Raw genomic sequence first — 18,813 nt, 5'->3', positions numbered from 1 at the left:
CACTGAATGGGAAAATTCTTAACTTTTGTGCTTCGTCTCATACACCTTTTTCATAGATTTTAGAGGGAAATACTGCACAAAGAGCTCTTGGGATCTGTACTAGAAATTGAAGTAAATGTTTGTGCTTGGCTGCACATCATGCAAACAGTATGTAGGGATGGATCTGCAGGCTTGAAGAAGTTGGACAAGCAGCATTGAGGAACATGATTCAATTCAGATAAAAGACAGTCAGACAAGAAATGTGTCTCTTTCCACTACATGCAGTAATATCAGGTTAGGTTGGACATAAACTAAACCCTTAGAGGACAGGTGTGCTATAAAATCTGTACCTGCATGTCCGCCTCATTCAGTCCACCTTGGGATCATCGTGAAAGAGCGATGCGCCTGTTCACCTTTTAGAGAATATTTTTAGTAACTGTTAGATTTTGTGTTTCCTCTGTAAGAAATTCACTCGAATCCCAAAGCAGCCTGATGGCTCTGATGGATGATATAGGCTGAAACCAAGAGGGGTTTGTGAGACAAACACAATCCGTATAAGAGCGCAGTGAGACATAAAGGTGGAAGCTCAGGTGGGAGCCATGAGAACATTTTATCCCCCCGTCGTTCATCATCTGGGCTTGTTGCTCAGTCTTTTCAAGTAGGAGTCTTTTTTTTTTTCAACAATGAGTCTTAAACCTCTAGAGGTAATAATGATATCTAAGCTTCAAGTATTAACTATTAATATAAAACACACACTAACTCTCCCCCTCCTTCACCTCCTCGTTCCCACACATACGCACGCTGAGACTGCATCATCTGTCCACCTTCCCCCACCCTTTATTATGATAATCAGTCCATCGATAGTCTATTAATAGCTCTGAATCTCCCCCGCTCTGCTTATCCCTCTTGGTGACTTCCTGTCTAATTATACAAACATTCCTCATGCGTATGCGTACACGTGAACATTTTTAAACTCACTCGCAGGCTGCTGTGGATGCACAACAAGGTTAACCAATCACGCCTTTTCCCCCCTCTCACTGTCTCCCTCTCTGTTGCCGTCTGCCTCAGTTTTTCTTTGCCTGCCACTCTATAATTCAGTGAAGGTCTTTGTCCTCTTATCGTCTGACACCCAGCTGAGTTATTTCAGTATATCTGCTATTTTAGCTTTAGCTCCAAATGGACTTTCCTTGTTATGTTTCTACGTAATCTCTTTCTCTTTCTCTCTTTCACACACACTTCCTGCACTGTTCAAAATATTCTGTAGTGCTCAGTCGTCATGGTTTGAGGCAGAGAATGTCTTCACCCTCTAAAGTGGCAGCTCCAAAGCTTTTCTGTGCTGTTATAGATTTAAGTCATTTAAGCCATAAATCTCTCTGGTGCTCATACTTCTACTCACAGCTTCACCTCTGAGAGGTTTGGATACACTGGCTGATTGCAATGCAAAGGCCATTTTTGGCACACAGCTGACTTTATCCTTTATTAGCAAGAGCATGACATCCAATCAATAGTCAACAGCAGCAGTGCTTTAGGCTCAGGAGAGGCGTTGCTGCCTCTTCACTGTACAGTCTGCTGCCATTTTTTAATTTGAGCACCTGTGCAGCTTGTCCTGCTTTGTTCAGCTCGTTTATTAAAGCTCAGCTTAGGAGTTTGTGTGTTTAAGTGCAAAAAATATAAAGACAGAATCTGCTGAACTGAACTGAGCTGAAACCTTTTCACCGCTCATCCACAAGGCTCCATCAATTATGGATTGTATTTTTATTATTTTTGGCCTCTACCTGGGAGTTTTTGAGGATGAGAAGAAGGGAGTTGGTAAGGTTAAAGATAGATGACGAAAGAGAAAAGTAGCAACAGGGGCAGAGGGAGCACAGTATGGATTCTGCTGGGGACAGTGTTCGTTTTAATAAAAAGGTTCACTTCACAGTTATTTAGTGGGTGTTGCTAAGGGGAAGGCAGGAGTGCGAGCAGAGAGCGAGGGAGAAAAACAGGTAATGTGCTAACCCGCTCTGAGTAGAAATGTGTGAAAAAGTAGGAAGGAAGAAAAGAGGAAAAGTCGGCCTATCTGCCTATCTGAAGACCAGATAGTTGATCAATATTCCCAGCTCAGATCCAAGACGCTCTCTCTCTCTCTCTGCTCTGTTGGTGTGTCCGGTGAAGGAAGCTGTGGGAGAAGGCCATCGGCAGGTCATCAGTATTCCAGCAGGCTCTGCCTACTCTGGTGTGGGCAGCAGAATAATTTCATTCTGATCTTACAGATCAATAGCTGTACCCAGTGGAAGGCGACCGGCCCCGCCTGGCTGCGGTATTCAGAGTACCACTACACATTCGATGGAAGATCTTCTTCAAGATGGATTTTTTGAGTTTAACATGCAGTACAGTTCATGGACCGAGCTCCATCCCACTGGTCTGTGAAGCCTCTTCACAAAGACGTTTCTTTTAGTAAATAAAAGATTATAGCCAGTATCAGGGACAATCTTTGAGCTTTCTGTGGCTGTATTTAAAGGGATGGACAAAATATCAGAAACACCTGATAAGATAATGCAATCCAATGAAATAGTCCTTCAATGTCTTTGTGAATCAGATAACCTTGTAGACTGAATCAGAGAGGTGATGATTCAACTCAGTTCAATTTATCAACACATCAGCCTCAAAAGCCTCCAAAATGACCATGGAATTAAATCAATATGGAACATTATAGGATCCTATATCTTTGCAAGGTTGTTATATTGGGTTGTGTTAAACTATGCAGGGACTGGACAAAATAACAGTAACACAAACACCTGTATTATGTGACATTATCTAGTACAACAGACCTGCAATAAATACTACATTTGGCTAGTGTAAAATTATTATTATTATTTTTTGTTGAAACAATATTTTAGGAGTGTTAGAGGCAGTAGTTCAGGTGTTGATATTGTTTTTTTTTTTTGCTAAATACACAGAATGAATGGACATACAGTCATGTATGTGTCATCAATTATTTACAGATATACATTCTTTTACACTTATGGGAAAAGAACAGCGAGACTACCTGTTACAGCAAAGATGGAACAAAGTTTTGCCATCTGTCAAGCTCCTTTTGTGTGTGTGTGGTAAAACTGCCAATCGTAACCCACAACAGTCAGACTGTGAACATTTCCAAGGCTGCCAGATATCAGTGTCACTAATCTACATGCATATATTACTGTAGTTCACAGATGTTTTCATCTAGGGACCGGTGCTTGATCAGTTTATTAGTAAAGGCCTCGTTTGTGTCTCATTTGTGTGCAGGTCAATAACACAGACCTTATCTAGGACTGAAACTTCTCATCATGCTTCATCTACAAAAACAACATCAAGTGTGTTTGAGGTTTTACTGAACAGGTCATGAGAGATAATGAGCCATCCTGATATCACATAGGAATGTTTATACATAATTACATCTGCTGGTAAGACGTCTCTGATAGCAGTTTGAATTAAATCAACAATACGGTCATGTTGTGCATTATAGAGCCTTTTGTATGTTTTAATTAGAGTCAGAGTGCATCATTTTTATATATAGTTATTTCTAATTATTAAATTCCAAGTGAAGTTAACTGTTTCAGTGCACTGATGTCATTTTAGACAAGAAAATTTGTGGTTAAACTGTAAAATATCCTGCCTTCATTACATATTTTTGTCACAAGTATTTGATATTTGAGGGATCATTGCATCGGCCGTACACACACACACACACACACACACACACACACACACACACACACACACACACACACACATACACACACACGCATACCTGTGGTGTTGTAGATTTACGGTGTCCTACTGAGCTCTGATCAGCTTGGAGATGGGATTACTGTCGGCACAGTGGGCACTTTACCAACATTTAGAGTCGGAAAGACAAACACACAGTCAGGTTACACCCATATTGACACACACAGACAGAGATGAGTACACAAACCTGTGCACACATCATGGCAGTGCTGGACAGCCTTATAGAGGAGGTGATGGGTTTCTGATGGTCTGGGCATCACTTCCTTGCTAATTACGTGTTGCTAAGCTGCCGTCTCTGCTCCCAGCGGTGAAGTAAATACAGTAGAGAATGTTCAGTAGAAACAGTGCAGGAGCAGAGTGGTGACAGACGATCAATAGAGATCTAATGATTAAGATATCACACTCTGGGGAGACTTAGAGGATCCTTCACTCCTCGAGATGACTAGCCCCTTACTTGCTCAGTGTTTGCGTGTGTGCGTGTGTGTGTGCAGTGTGCGTGTCTAAAGCACATCCACCTCTTGCTGTTTTAATCTCCCACAGTTCATACTCCAATTATTGTCCTAGTGTTTCATAGGTACCATTATACCTGAAAACATGTTTTTTCCCCTCCACATCCTTGTGAGAGAACATAGATCTTATTCTACAGCCAGACCTGATGTTCTGGCAAAACAAGCCCAGATCAATCCGACTTTGCTTTAACCATGTGGGCCTGAGTTCTGGGAAAATCTCTGAGAGTGGAGTCCCTCCCCATGCCGGGCCAATCACTGGTTTCAGGCATGATCAATAGAGAGCAGGAATCAACACCAGCGGACTTCAATGAGCCTGAGCTCAAAGTCCACTTGGCAGAGACACAAACACAGCACCTCATTAAACTCGAAACTCCCACCGCTGCCATCACACAGCCGAGCTGAGCCGAGCCGAGCCGCCGCAGCAGCACTGATGGCGATCTCTAGAGCGTTTATGTAGGAAGGCTCTAATTGCTGTATGGTAATGCGGTGCCTCTGCATTCCTGCTGTTCCGACAGTAATCCAGTCAGCACAGTATTGTGTGCTGTGTAAGGAGGTTTGAGTTATGCTTGGTAAAAGTGGCGTATTGATTGACTCATTACTAAAACAGCACAGGATCGGCTTGTATGAACTGAATGACGGCGGTTTGCTGTTTCAGCATATTTTCCCTGCTCCTCTCTAGCTGTCTCTTGCTGTCACTCACACACAATTGTGTGAATGGATTTGGCTATCACAAGTGATGACTCCTCACTGAGCCTCTTCTGTTTCATTTCCTTTTTTTCCCTCCCACTTCCTCTCATACACTTTGTAGCCTCAAATCTGCCGTCTTTTTCTATCCAGCCCTTTTTCTCTGCCTTCCTGCCTTTTCTTCTCAAGTGGCCTATTTGGCTCTGATGACCTCTCCCTCTCTCCCTTTCTCTTCCTGCAGGTACAACCAGGCAGCCTAAGGAGGGGGAGGTGCCGGGGGTGGACTACAACTTTGTGAGTGTGGAGCGTTTTATGGAATTGGAGCAAAGTGGAGCCCTGCTAGAGAGTGGAACCTATGAAGGTGAGTTTTGGGACAACTGTGGCTGCTGCGCAGGAAGGCATTTTGCATCTGCGTGAGACAAGTACAGGTGCTTGGGGAGTAAAAATGGGAGCGTATGTCTCAGTAGAGCAATTTTTCTATTTTTAAATGTAATCTGCCTTCTCGTGCGACAGTGTAGATGTCTTTTCTTGATGGATTAGGTGTGTCAGGTGATGCTCTTACACACTGCTTAAGTAAACAAAATGAGTCTTGTGCACCGAGTCATGTATTACAGCTTCCTCTGATGGTTGTTGAATGCCTCGTTGACTACTTTAGTGTGTGTGTGTGTGAGAGAGAGAAAGAGAAAGCTGGACGAATGCCATTTCCAAGTCATGTCAAGTCTGTGCATCTGCTTTGCTACACTGTCAGGGATACATCTACAGATGGGGGATTTGCTGGTTCATTTGCCCAGTAGCAATTTTTGTCAGCATGTGCGGCTGAACACACTCACACAAATTTTGTGTTTGTGTGTGTGTGTGTGTGTGTGTGTGTAGGGGGCATGTGCACATGCACACTTGTGTGTATTTGTATTCGCTGTGTTTTGGCGTGTTCCTGTCATAACTGTGTGTCTTTGCATGTTTACAGTGTATGTTTCCCTTAACACAGAGCTTACTTATGCCCACTGGGGGAAGCTGTCTCTTTCTGGGTGGCTGCACTGGAGGTGCTGCAACTCATTTTTGTAATAAACATTAAAATAAGAGAAAGTAGAGAAGAAGGAATAACAGGCACGAGGTAAAAAGGAAGAGAAAGATTTAGAAGTCAATGAAAAAGGCCAAAATCAGACATCATTGGAGTATCATGAGGAAACTCTTCAAGGTAATTGTTGTGCATATGTGTGTGTGTGTGTGTGTTTGTGTGTGTTTGTGCATCACATACGGCTTACGTATGTGATGATGTGAGATGAGTCAGAGCTGAAGGTGGATATTGAATTGTTCATAAAGCCATGATGCCTTCAGGCGAAACCAGGAGCATTCAAGATCAAGGGAACATCGTTTTTAAAACCGGTGCGGTGCATCAGGAGGAACCTTGCTTTATGTTCTGTGAAGCATCTCTTCAGGTTGACCTTATGCTTTCACAGGTTGGTGTTCATACTTGTGTCTTTGTTTACATGTGCCTGTGTGTGCACATATTTCAGTCATGATGTGATAAATCTATATAGTGGGCAGCAGGGGAAGTGGTGGCAGTGATTGAGCCATCCTTAATATCTATCCCCCTCCTGCTGTGATGAAAGTAAACTGATGTCTGTGGACATCTTTACTGCTGATCCTCCTTTTGTCCTTCATTGTTGCCTCCTTCCCTCTTCTTTGCTCAGTTGTTTGCCCCTGTCCCCTCTCTGTGTTTCCTCTTTGTGAAACCCCTACTCCTTTTCCACTTTGAAGGATTATAAAATAACACATCTCTGCCTCTCACTCACACTCAATATTTAATCAAAAAATGTATTTTTCTGACAGTGAGGGTCTTATTTGAATTTCAAATAAAAGTCAAACTTTATTGTGGTTTAAGAGCAAATAGCATGAGGGAAGAAATGTACTCAGTCAATATACAGTACTGTATAAAGCACACAGAAAGCTGTACTGTCAAAAAGGAGAGCATATACGTTATTATATTGAGGATGTTTCTTTCCATCTCTAGTAAGATACGCAGAGGACTTTCATGTCTTTCCTTTTCAATGCACTGTAGTGTATTCAGTTTTCCATTACAGTGGGTGTGGAATGAGAGAGCGTCAATGCTATTTATATGGTTTGTTTTTATTTTTGTGCTTGCGCCTCCAAACAAATCTGTTTGCACCAACATGGGTGGAATGACGCAGCTGAGGTTGCGTCCATAAAGATCAGGTGGTGCTGTGCAGTTTTGGTAACCATTTAATCATGAAATCGCACCTGTTTCTCCCTTTTAAGATGTTCCACACAGTTAGCGTAGCGTCAAGATGCATCCCGTGTTTCATCAAAGATCTGAAGACATTGTTCTCAATCAAAAATCAAAATGCCGTTTTTCTAGATAATCATTATAATCTCTTGGGGTTCATGATGTTGACAGTATATGGGAGGTAGTGTAATGAAGTGTCTGCAGTCATGTAAGCGCCTTTTAAAAAGGTTATTTTCTATTGTAGTTGTAGTTGTGGCTCTATTGTTTACCCAAATATGAATAACTGAGTGCAACCTTTTTTATCACTTTCATAAGATACAAATATAGACAAATAACAGCCAATAATAATACATACATATGTTATACTAAGACACTATAGCTGTAGCCTAAGTGCACAGCTATTATTATGTTGTAAAATAAGTTTTAAAAAGCAGCAAAAGCACAGAGACATGGTTTTATTAACTTCCAACTTTATTAATATTAATTTATCATAAAAAGGGACATCGCCTGCCAATGTTGACATATTTAAAGTGCTCTATTTATATTCTGGATGCTTTATTTTTCTTCTCCAGGATTGCGCCAAGTTTTTTTTTTTTTCTCAGGAGAAGCTGAAATCTCACCCCAAACCCATTAAGGACGCTGTCTGCTGTTTAGGAGATGATGATGAGATGTGGGGGACGAGGCCATTATTCAAACACTATCTCTAAATGTTATATGTTATTATTCCTCCTACTCTCACTGCATCCACCCTGTGACAAACATAGAGCCCTACAGTATGTCTTCAGTCCAAACAACAGTTGTAGTTTTGAGATAGTCAGCTCAATTAAGGTAAAAGGACAGCTGGTTTGGGCTTTGAGAGCCGGCACACTTGTGAGTCTGTTGAAGTAGTTTAATGTTGAAGCAGTGCAAAAGCTGTATTCAACCCAAAAATGACAGTGGAAAGGGAGACTGTCCTGCCATAGGTGCACAAGGTGGATCTGTCCATTTCTTTTTTTTCTTTTTTTTTTTAAATTTTCTTTTTATTTACCATTTTCACATTCATTCTGCTTACAACTGGTACACAATGACATATTCTTTTCTCTATTTCCAATATTACAATATTATTCATTTAAATATGACAGTCTTCCTTAGTCTTTTACTTTGGATCCAGATAGAGAATAACTGTGCCTACTCATACATATCAAGAGGGAAAGTAGGATAAAATAAAATATAAAATATATTATTCATATACCTATAACTATATATACATACATGGATACATATACACATGTCCAGAGCACAACAGTTATTCACAATCTCCCATACCTCATGGCCAGTTGAATCAACAGAGTTCTACCATGTGATTGATATTACAGATATTGTGAAATAGAATAAAATAAAAACAAACAAACAAAAAAACAAAAAAACAGAACCTTTCAACACCTGTAGCTATGAAATATGAACTAGGGGTCTTTGTTCCTATGATGTACATCTCAGATAAAGTCTAATCTAGTTGGTTTTATGTACTCTATCCAATTTTCCCAAATTCTTTCAAATCTGTCCCTCTCCAGTCTCACAGAGAAAGTTAACTTTTCCATCCCATATATATTGTGCATAACCTCGACCCAGTCCTCGACCTTAGGTACCTCATTCTTCAACCACTTTCTGGTAATCGCTTTTTTACTTGCAATCAGCATTGTTCTGTAAATATATTTGTCCCCAAATCTTGTTAAATCTATGCCCAATATCCCCAAGTATAACACCTCAAATGTAAGTGGAGGATTTACCTTCAATACTTTATCCATACACTTCTTAAGCTCCTGCCAGTAGGTACGAATGGAGGGACAACTCCAGAACACATGGAAGTGGTCAGCTTTCTCAGCTCCACACAATCTCCAGCACTTTGTATCGTGATACTTTGACTGTGCTGGTGTTCTAAAAAATCTTATAATATTCTTCCACCCATGTTCTCTCCAAGATAAAGAACAGGTTGTTCTCCTTTGCTGTTCATTTATCTCTTCCCATTCATCCACTGATATAACAATATTTGCATCCCTCTCCCACCTCCACCACCTTATATAGTCTTGAAATAAGCTTCGTTCCCAATTTTGATTCATATGTTGCAGTAAATATCTCAATAATTTCTGTCCTCCCGTTTATGACCCCCCTCATTGTTTCCTCTAGATAGCTCCGTAATTGCAAATACCTATATTGATCCGAATTTGTTAGATGATATTGGTCTTTTATCTCCTGAAAACTTTTAATTTTCTTCTTACTTAAGAGCTCCAAGAATATTGTAGGTCCCCTTTCCCAATTTTTAAAACTCTTATCTATTCTATTTGGCATGAATTCAGAATCAAACCCAATCCGTCTTAATAATCTACTTTGAGTTTTCAAGTCGTTTTCCGCGATTAATTTGAACCAGATCTTCAGTGATATATCCAACCATGGGTTTGCCCCTTCTCTAATGTGCTTTCTCAGGTTATTGTCCCCTATTATAGCCTGTATTGGGACCCCATCTGTTGTGCCAGCCTCTATCTCTTTCCATCTCACTGAGTAGTGAGGATTGTATATATTCAACAATGTTTTTATTTGGATCCGTCCATTTCTAACAAAACACAAACCAGATTGAATCTAAATGAACCTGTGATTGACTCAGTTTTCCTCTTCCTGCACGGTGACTACGACTAGCTGTTTAGATTTATTAAAATGATCAGTTCTCAGTTAAAAACATTTGTTAGCTCTGCTGAACTCTTCCTACAAGTCTTACAATTTTAAAGGCATTTATCTGTTCAAAGCCGTAGATGCCCACAAGCAGTGGACCTCCACTCTGCCTGCCAGATGGTGTGTTACATCACCTGAGATTCCTCTTTTCATGTGGCCTCTAACACAATCGTTGCTGCGCCTCTCTCGTCCTCAGATAACTTTTACGGCACACCGAAACCTCCAGCGGAGCCGTCTCCCGCAGCCCCTCCTCTGAATGTGAGTGAAGCCCTGCTGCCCGGAGCCCGGCCCAGCGCCCAGGGCAAGAGGAAGAGGAACCAGTCAGTCAGCAACATGGAGCAGCGCGCCAGCCTGGAGCCGCCTGAGGAGGAGGAAGAGGAGAGCCCAGTCGTCAACGGCAATGGGGTGGCCATCACACCAGGTAATGTAGGATGGAAAACTAGTGAGTGAGAAAAACATCCATTTTCTGTTGTGATGTTTTTTTTTTTCTTAACACATTTTTCATCTACGAGACTGAAATTAGATTCAAACACGGTCTGTTTCACAAACGCCATGACCATGAAGACATTTTACAACAACATATTTAGGCGAGGAGAAAATCTGGCTTGAAGGCCTGGACTGTCTCATGGGTTATTTGTTGCTGTCTCACTGGTATGATTGAGTAAAACCAAGAAACAAGCCAGTTGTCATACCAATTGTTACGGTACCTTTTTATCGTCCCTCACGGATAAATAAGGAGTCTCTTTCCTCCTTTAGTCCAGTTTCATGTCTGCAGTTTATACTGTCCAACCAGAGCAGATGGCTACAAATCTGACCACAAATTGTCCCCTAACCAGTCATTACAGACGTTAACAGACTTCGCTTGCATGAGTGTGAACTGCAAAGGGTCTCCATAACCTTATGTAACAGAATGCACAAGGGCACTTTAATGTCTCCACTATTATCACTGTCCAGAGTCTCATTTTGGCTTCAACCCCCGTCTCCCTGTCCCCTTATTTCTCCTTCTCTCCTGCTGTCTTTGCTCTCCCGCCACTGGCCTTTGTCCTTGTTTCTATTAATACTCCCAACTCTCCCCTCTCTCTTCCCCTCCTCTATCTACCATCTTCTTTCTCCTGACCTCTCCTTCTGTCTTTGTCTCTGTGGACTGTCGTCTTCTCTTCTTTCTCTTTTTCCTCTATCTCTCTTTCTTGCCTCGGTTTTTGCAATGTGCTTATTATTGTGTTGTTTCTTACTTACAACTTTTTTCCTTTGACTGTAACAGAAACAAAATTATTTAATTGTTTTTTTATACATGCTTTAACTTGCTTTAAAACTGTAATTACTCTATAATTTGATACTGATATTACAGCAAAGGCTTGTATCAAGAATAAGAAGTTTGTTACAAGCTCTCTTAACTGTAACACCTATATAAAAAGAGATATACATAAATATTATAGGATTATATAGCTCCTCTCCTCTATCGCGTGCTCTTCATCCACTGACATGCCACCAGCTTTTCTCCTCACACTGAAAAAACTGTTCCTTGTGTTTCTGACTCAGTCTCTGACCCCTAAAGTCTCTGTCTTTCCCTGTTTCTCCATTTCTGACATCCCCATGTTGTTTCCTCCTCATGCTCATCGTCCTCGAACCCAATCTCTCTCTCTCTCTCTCTCTCTCTCTCCTGGGGGTTCATAGCTCTGCAGTGGCTTGACTCTGACTCATCATGCATGGCGTGTGCAGTGTGCATCCAGATCTGCATGTGTGTGTGTGTGTGTGTTTGTAGCCAAAGAGAGTCAGAGTGGCATTTTGTGGAAGCTATACAGAGAGGAACAGATTGTATGTGAGAATAACTGTGTGTGTGTGTGCATGCTTCACAGAGTCCAGTGAACATGAGGACAAGAGCACAGACGCCTCCGGGGAGGTTGCTGTTGAAGTGTCCATCCAGGCTCCAGCCTCCACCGAACCCCCTATCGAGGGAGAGGAGGCCCCAAAATCTCCCTCTAAATCCCCCGCCAAAGTCCCAGATGCAGATGAGGAAGAGCTGGGTCCTCTGCCCGACAACTGGGAGATGGCCTACACCGAGAAAGGGGAGGTCTACTTCATAGAGTAAGAGAAAAGATGAAGGTTTTTTAAGATCTTTTACATAAGAAGAAAGGGTTTTACCCTCAATAAACAGCATGTGCTTGTCTGTAGTGTTACAGATGGTTACAGTAAGTGTTTCATTTATGACATAATGGAAAAAAAAACACTTGAAAATAATAAAAATGGCTCAAAACAAATAAAATGTAATGCGACTCACAAAATGCACCCACTTTAAAAACATGGTTTATGTTTGGTTTGGTGTGTAAACTTTATAGCACCGACCTCTGTGCTGAATAATTGATGGAACATAATGTTAAATGCTAATCAGACCCACACTATATACACACACACACACACACACACACACACACACATACATGCATACACGTGCAAACTTTTGCCCTCTCTTCTCACCCTTGCTAATTAGCGGCTGAGGGCCAATTAGTGGATTAATGACCATTTAGTTTACCTTAGAAATCCCCTTGTTTCTCTTTGCCCCTACACAAACACACACACATACAAACACACACACACACACACACACACACACACACACACACAGATCATTAGTGTTACTTTGCACTCATCTCTTTCTCTTATCCTTTCTGTCAGTCTCTCTCTGACCTCTGTTTGCCCCTTTCCTCTCCTTATTGCCTTCGCTGACACGTCTCTTTCTTCTTCTCCAGTCACAACACCAAAACTACATCATGGCTGGATCCTCGGCTCGCAAAGAAAGCAAAGCCACCAGAAGAATGCAGGGAAGACGGTGAGTCTGAACGACCTCTTTACCCTGTTTGCTCCCTTGTTTTGTAAGTTTTAGTTTGTGTTCATCTGAGTCGAGCTCATCTTTCAGCATCCGTGGGAGTGCGTTGTCTCTGCATTTCCTGCTGTTTGTGTGTCTGCGTTGTCTGTTCCTGACTCACTGCTCCAGCATGTTTTCACTCCTCGAGAAAAAGAGCACAAAAATACTCTGTTGTTCGAGGTGTTTGTTAGTCTGCTGCTGGTCTCACCATGCTCAGGTTTTGGGAGGGGTACTAAAGGAGGGTTTTGAAATAAAGTAAGCACAAACTTGATTAATGAATTCAACCTTTCTTGACCTTTGTTGCTTGGAACTAATTATTAGCTTAGATGTATTTTGCAAGATGTGCAGGGAGGAGTTTAATCATTTGCTCCAAGCGTCTTTTTTTGTTTTTCGATCAAAGGTTTAGTAATCAATTCAAATCAGAGCAGCTGTCGGTGTCAGGACATCACTGAAACATATCAACAGAAACAGAACAAAACCTACATTACTGTTTATTATGTTAAAAAATATTTTTATTGTAAACAAGTGAAAGGACCCAAACCAAAAATACGTTAGTCCATCTCTCTAACCTTTCTTCTCTGTCTGTTGCACTCAGGCCCAAGACCATCTGAAGATGTAAATCTTGAAAAAAATAAAAAAAGTCACAAATATAAAGTTTCATTTTTAAAAAGACTAAATAATTTTCTAGAGTAGCTGGGGTGGGTAGTTTTTAGCAAATGTTATTCAAACAGGAGTAAATAGTGCATTTGTAAGGGACTGTTTCCAGCTGTGGATTGTTAAATATTTGATGCTCTGGCGTTGTGGTTTCCAACTTTTTTGGCATGCGACCCCTTAAAAAGAAGCAGCGTCTGCTTACATATTTTGCCACATTCTAGTTAACTGTTAAAGAAAAAGAGATTATCCTCTCTTACATTGTTTAACTTGAATCATTTTAGATGCCTCAAGACGTAAATCTATTAGTAGTCTGAAAAAATATGCTCTTATATGTTTTTTTAGTTTTGAAACTGGCTTGTTCCTAACCTGTTCATCATCTCGTGACCACTCAGATTTATCTTGTGACCCCATTACAGGGTCCCGACTTCCAGGGTGGGAACCTTTACCCAGTGAGTATTTACGACACCAGGAAGTAGTATATGGGTCAACTCAAAATAATATACAGCGGCCACATTCCTTGTAGTGAAGGAACATGTCACCCAGTGCAGGAGTGTGGCTCACTGATGTGTTTTTAATAGTTTTTGGACAGAAAATGAGCTCTTTGGCACAGAGGAATAAGCAGCATCAGGCTTTGGCTACACACACGCTGTACTTGTTAGTAGGATTAATTTATTGTTGGTTTTAGTCTTTTCATGAGATTTGTTGACAACATAATCCAATATTGTCTCCCCTCTCCCTCTCTTTCTCTCTCTCTGTACCTCTCTCTCTCTCTCTCTGTACCTCTCTCTCTCTCTCTCTCTCTCTCTCTCTCTCTCTCTCTCTCTCTCTCTCTCTCTCTCTCTCTCTCTCTCTCTCTCACAAAGGTGTGTGAAGATGAGGAAATAAAATTAAAACTGACCAAAAAAAATTCAGAACAGGGGTTTAATACAACTAAAATACGACACCAACGTCCGTGAGTCAGTTATCTGTGGTGGTTCGGTGTGATCAGATATGTATCTTGCATCCCTGCTGCTGTCACAGTCTTCGGTCAGCGAATTAGGTTGTGATATGAGTCACCAGAGCGAGATCTGAATCGATACTTTCTCTCCCTGTCTTCTGTTCTCCATCTCTTCAATTTTCTCCCTCCTCCATTCTCCCTCCTGCACTGCGCTCTCCTCATGTCTCCCTCTCTCTCCCCTTTCACTCTCCCTCTCTTCAATTTTCCTGCAGTCTCTCTCTCTCTCTCTCTCTCTCTCTTTCTCTCCCACCTTCATTCTCCGTCGTTCTCTCTCTTCCTCTGCCCAGTAAAGGGCCGGATTGTGACAGGAATTCTAATAACACCGCTCAGTTCTGCACAAACTGCTTCTCTCTCTCACACACACTCACACACACACATGCTACTGTTGTCAATGCTCAAACATGGCTGACGTACTTCAGCTTGGCAGAGCAAAGATCGGTTTCCACCGACGCCAGCAAGGTTCTCAAGCCAAGTCTCTGTCAGCTGCGATGCTCTGTGATCACTTATTTTGTGTTTTAAATTAACGACTTTCTGTTGTTTCTGGCTCTGTCTGTGATCACTGTGCTTTTAAAACAATACTAGAGTTGTCTCAGACATCAGGCGAAAGGAAAGCTTAAGTTGTGACATCACTTGCACTTGTTCACAGCACTTGATGTTGCCATGTGAACCTTTTGTGATTTATAGTTAAACTGTTATTAATTTGTTAGTGTACAAACAAGATGAAGAGTCTAACATGTGGCTAACATGCTCACAATGACAATGCTAATATGCTAATGTTTCACACGTAATGTTCACCATGTTCACCATCTTAGTTTAGCCTGTTAGCAGTGTTCAAACTACAGGGGAGTCAGGGGTGCTTAACTCCCCTAAAAAGAGACCTGAGCTCCCCTCAAAACAACAATAGTTTGAATTTTGTGGGTCTTGAAAAATTGATAGATTTATCAACTGATACTGCGATGGATGATAGTCATAAGAAATAATTAAAATCACATTAAATTCAAATGCCCCATCATCTGTAGTTTTAAATGTGTGCAGCTGCTTTCATGTGTTATTGTTTTATGTGTAAATTGTGTGTGGATTTGATATCAGATAGATCAGTGATTTGCAATGACTGGGCTGCAAAGTGATACCAGTCCATGCAGTTGCTAATGGTCCGCAAAGATGTTATCAGACGAGGATGTACATCTCCTGCCCACTTTCCCCTGCTGCCACCTCCTGCCAGTACAAATAATAGATGAAAAGAGAGAGAGAGAGAGAGGTACAGAAAAAACACAATTTTAGAATAGGCAAGAAACACTCACAACCAACAGGTATTCCACAGTATGACAGATTATTTGTGAAGAATGTGTATGTGTCTAATATTTGGTAATAATAATAATATAATACATTTAATTTGTGCTGTACTTTTCATTCATAGTGAAACTCAAAGTGCTACAGTATTAATAACATAGACCATAGAGCATGAAGAACACACAACATAAAGAAAATAGAAAATAGTAATAAGAGTTATTAAGTATAATGCAGTGATAGCCTCTTTCTCTACCTCCCCTCCTGAAGCCGTCCATGTTTCATACGCATTTAGAGTTGGGGGTAGTAAAGTTGAAAAGTTAAGGGATCACCAAAGTTAGGAGATGAACATCTGTATTGAATTTCATGACAATCTATACAATAATTCAGTCTGGATCAAAGTGGTCGCATAGACCGACATTGCCATCCATAGAGCCACACTGCTAGCATGACTAATAAAGTACAGTTCTCCTGATTTCTCATCAGTGTTCTCTTCTAATGTCAGCTTTCCAGCTTTATAGCTGTCATCTCTAAAAAACACCTACACTGTTCAGGCCTCTCTGTCCATAATAGGCCATAATTATACAGCATGAGTCTTGGACTTTTGAGAAATGGTGTTTGCTATATTCATTTTTTTTCAATTCAGACTTTATTAAGGTCATAACTCATGGGCAGTCCATAGCACAATAAGCTACAGACTAATAAAAACAGAAATATTAAATATACAACAATAAAACATATTTATTTCAATGTAGCATTCCTGTCTATACAAATGCAGTGAACCATGTGACAAACTGTTAAATAAGGTTATGTTACATAACTGGATTTTATATAATTTGCATTACTACAGAAGTTCACTTGATTTTGCTAAGGTTTTTTTACCACTGGGACAGAACTGGGAGATTCCAGTTTCATGTGTGCTCTTTATAAAAGAGTCATTTTAATTGAGAGTCACAAACAGTAACAGTCCAGCATTAGCTCTACTTATCCAGTTAGCAGCTTGATTGGATCTCTAGACCTTCCTGATAGCAGAAAGTGAAATATGTCAAAGGCAACACCTGCCCTCCATCTCCTCCTATTTCTTTCATTCTTTTTATCCATTGGTCAGTGGTTTACCTACTGTAAGAAGATCACTTAGGGTATGGCTCTTTTTCTGGCCTCCATTAACAGTGGTTAAATGATATTAATGCATGAACGATCACCACCAGCAAAGGATTTGGAATCAAAGGCGCTTAGCAAATGGTGAATGGTAAACGCACTGCACTTTTATAGCTACTTTCTAGTCTTCCGACCACTCAAAGCGTTTTTACACTACAAACCTCATTCACCCGTTCACACACACATTCATATGCTGATGGCCGAGGCTGCCATGCAAGGTGCCAACCTGCTCATCAGTAGAATCTAATCATTCACACAACGATGGCGCAGCCTTCAGGAGTAATTTGGAGTTCAGTGTCTTGTCCAAGGACACTTCGACATGTGGACTGGAGGAACCGGGAATCGAACTGCCGATCTTCTGATTAATGGATGACCCGCTCTACCTCTTGATCCACAGCCGCCCCAGAACATTTGTGTAGGTCCTGGATGACACATCACATCCTTTTGCAGCACCTTTGAATTAATGTCTTCCAGAAAACAGGTTTAGATGCCAGGAAACGCTCTTTTCTTCCATATAAACAGCCACGCGGACGACAGCAGAATTAATCCAGTGTGCTGCTCTATACATTCCTCGTCCTGTTGTTGTTTTTCATTGAACAATCACTCCGATGTCCTGCAGCTCTTAGTTAAGTGCTACGCGGCATGTTTTTGGTTGTTTACACACCAAGTGACAATTTAAAGTCATTTTTCCATTTTCAGCCACATTAATGGACATGTAGTTCTGAGTAATGAAATATGTATGGAGACATGGATGTCAGATTCTACAAGGAGAGTGAATAAAACAATAAACATGGGGAGGGAACAGCAGGAAGAGGTGTTGCTGTTTTTAACTGCCCATCTGCCTGAAGGATTTCCCACAGTCTCACAGCCTCAGGCAGGAAGCAGACAAACATTCAGACATACTTTGTCAGTGCTGTTTTTGCATCTTCCCTCTTGTTATTCCCTTTCCGTTGCCTCCATCTCATGCATGTCTGGTCTTTTTGCTCCACTTTCCTTTAGCATTTCATATCCTCATTCACTATTCCCTTTCCCCTCGCTCAGCCTCTCGGGCTTCTTTGCTCCCATACTGCGTTTTGGGTGAATTTGAGGAGATGTTTGTTTGTGTTGATGTGTTTGAGCAAATGTGCAACTTTTGTGTGCGTTGTATTATATCTATATGCTAAGGCTGACTCCCAGAGTTCAAAGGCTTGTCACCACAGATCTGGCTCGCTTGCAGTCTTTTTGTCAGTCGAGTCCTTTGTTACATAACGCAAGCCCATATCTTCTCTCTCGCTCAGAAGAGGCAAGAACAGAGCGGGACAAGCTTCAAATCACTGCAAGTGTTGGTTTCAATTCAGCCTTTGATATGCACTCAATCCCTGTGCCAGTTTCAAAGTAATCTCAGTGCTGTTGACAAAAATGTGTCACTCATGTCTGGTTTAGAGGCAGGAATCTTAAATGAGGCTGATGTCACAATGTCAAAACCCCCGTCTGTAACCAACAGAAGAAAAGGTAGAGACATCAGAGCAGAAAATAGTGAAATATGAAAATTTATGAGAAGAGGTGAAGGGAGAGGAAGTGATGATGATGTCCTGCCAGCACTTCGTCTTGAAAAAAGCATGAAAGAGACAAATGGAGATGAAGAGAGAGGTTTGAATATCATGAGAGTTGAAGCATCCACTGTCAGACAGTGATGGAGCTGTGTTAAAATGTTACCTCTGAGTTACATCACTGTTATTTCACTGTCATGTCTGGACTAGAGCCATTTCTCTCTGCGTCTATGTTTTTCTCACTTCATGTTTTTCTCTTCATTCTTCATTCCTGTCTTGATTACTGATCTTTATTTCCTATCTATGCTCTCTTGATAGCACAAACATGATCCAACACTTGAGTTGTACTCGCATAACTATAGACTTATAATTATCAGTTGATTAATCAATTAGTTAATCAACAGAAAGTTAATCAGCAACTATTTTGATCATCAATTAATCGTTTTCAGCCATGC

The 18,813-nt window shown here is 41.0% G+C and overlaps 1 protein-coding gene across 5 annotated transcripts in view; it reads left to right on the top strand.

Annotated features, from left to right (window-relative positions):
• LOC121897888 (membrane-associated guanylate kinase, WW and PDZ domain-containing protein 2-like) overlaps nucleotides 1–18,813 on the top strand; it is an 88,329-nt gene that overhangs the window by 39,821 nt on the left and 29,695 nt on the right. For 4 of the 5 annotated variants that reach the window (XM_042412676.1, XM_042412675.1, XM_042412674.1 and 1 more), the window contains 4 exons: nucleotides 5,164–5,283; nucleotides 10,067–10,291; nucleotides 11,727–11,955; nucleotides 12,618–12,697. In XM_042412676.1, the coding sequence (XP_042268610.1) occupies nucleotides 5,235–5,283; nucleotides 10,067–10,291; nucleotides 11,727–11,955; nucleotides 12,618–12,697 (583 nt within the window). In that variant the 5' untranslated portion in view covers nucleotides 5,164–5,234. Of the gene's footprint in view, nucleotides 1–5,163; nucleotides 5,284–6,326; nucleotides 6,380–10,066; nucleotides 10,292–11,726; nucleotides 11,956–12,617; nucleotides 12,698–18,813 lie in introns of those variants that run through there. The other variant, XM_042412678.1, reaches the window with a different exon arrangement.

Source organism: Thunnus maccoyii, chromosome 5 (genome assembly GCF_910596095.1).
Source record: "Thunnus maccoyii chromosome 5, fThuMac1.1, whole genome shotgun sequence".
Classification (NCBI taxonomy): domain Eukaryota; kingdom Metazoa; phylum Chordata; class Actinopteri; order Scombriformes; family Scombridae; genus Thunnus; species Thunnus maccoyii.
The sequence above is the reverse complement of the archived record's forward strand: the minus strand, read 5'-3'. Positions and strand labels throughout refer to the sequence as shown.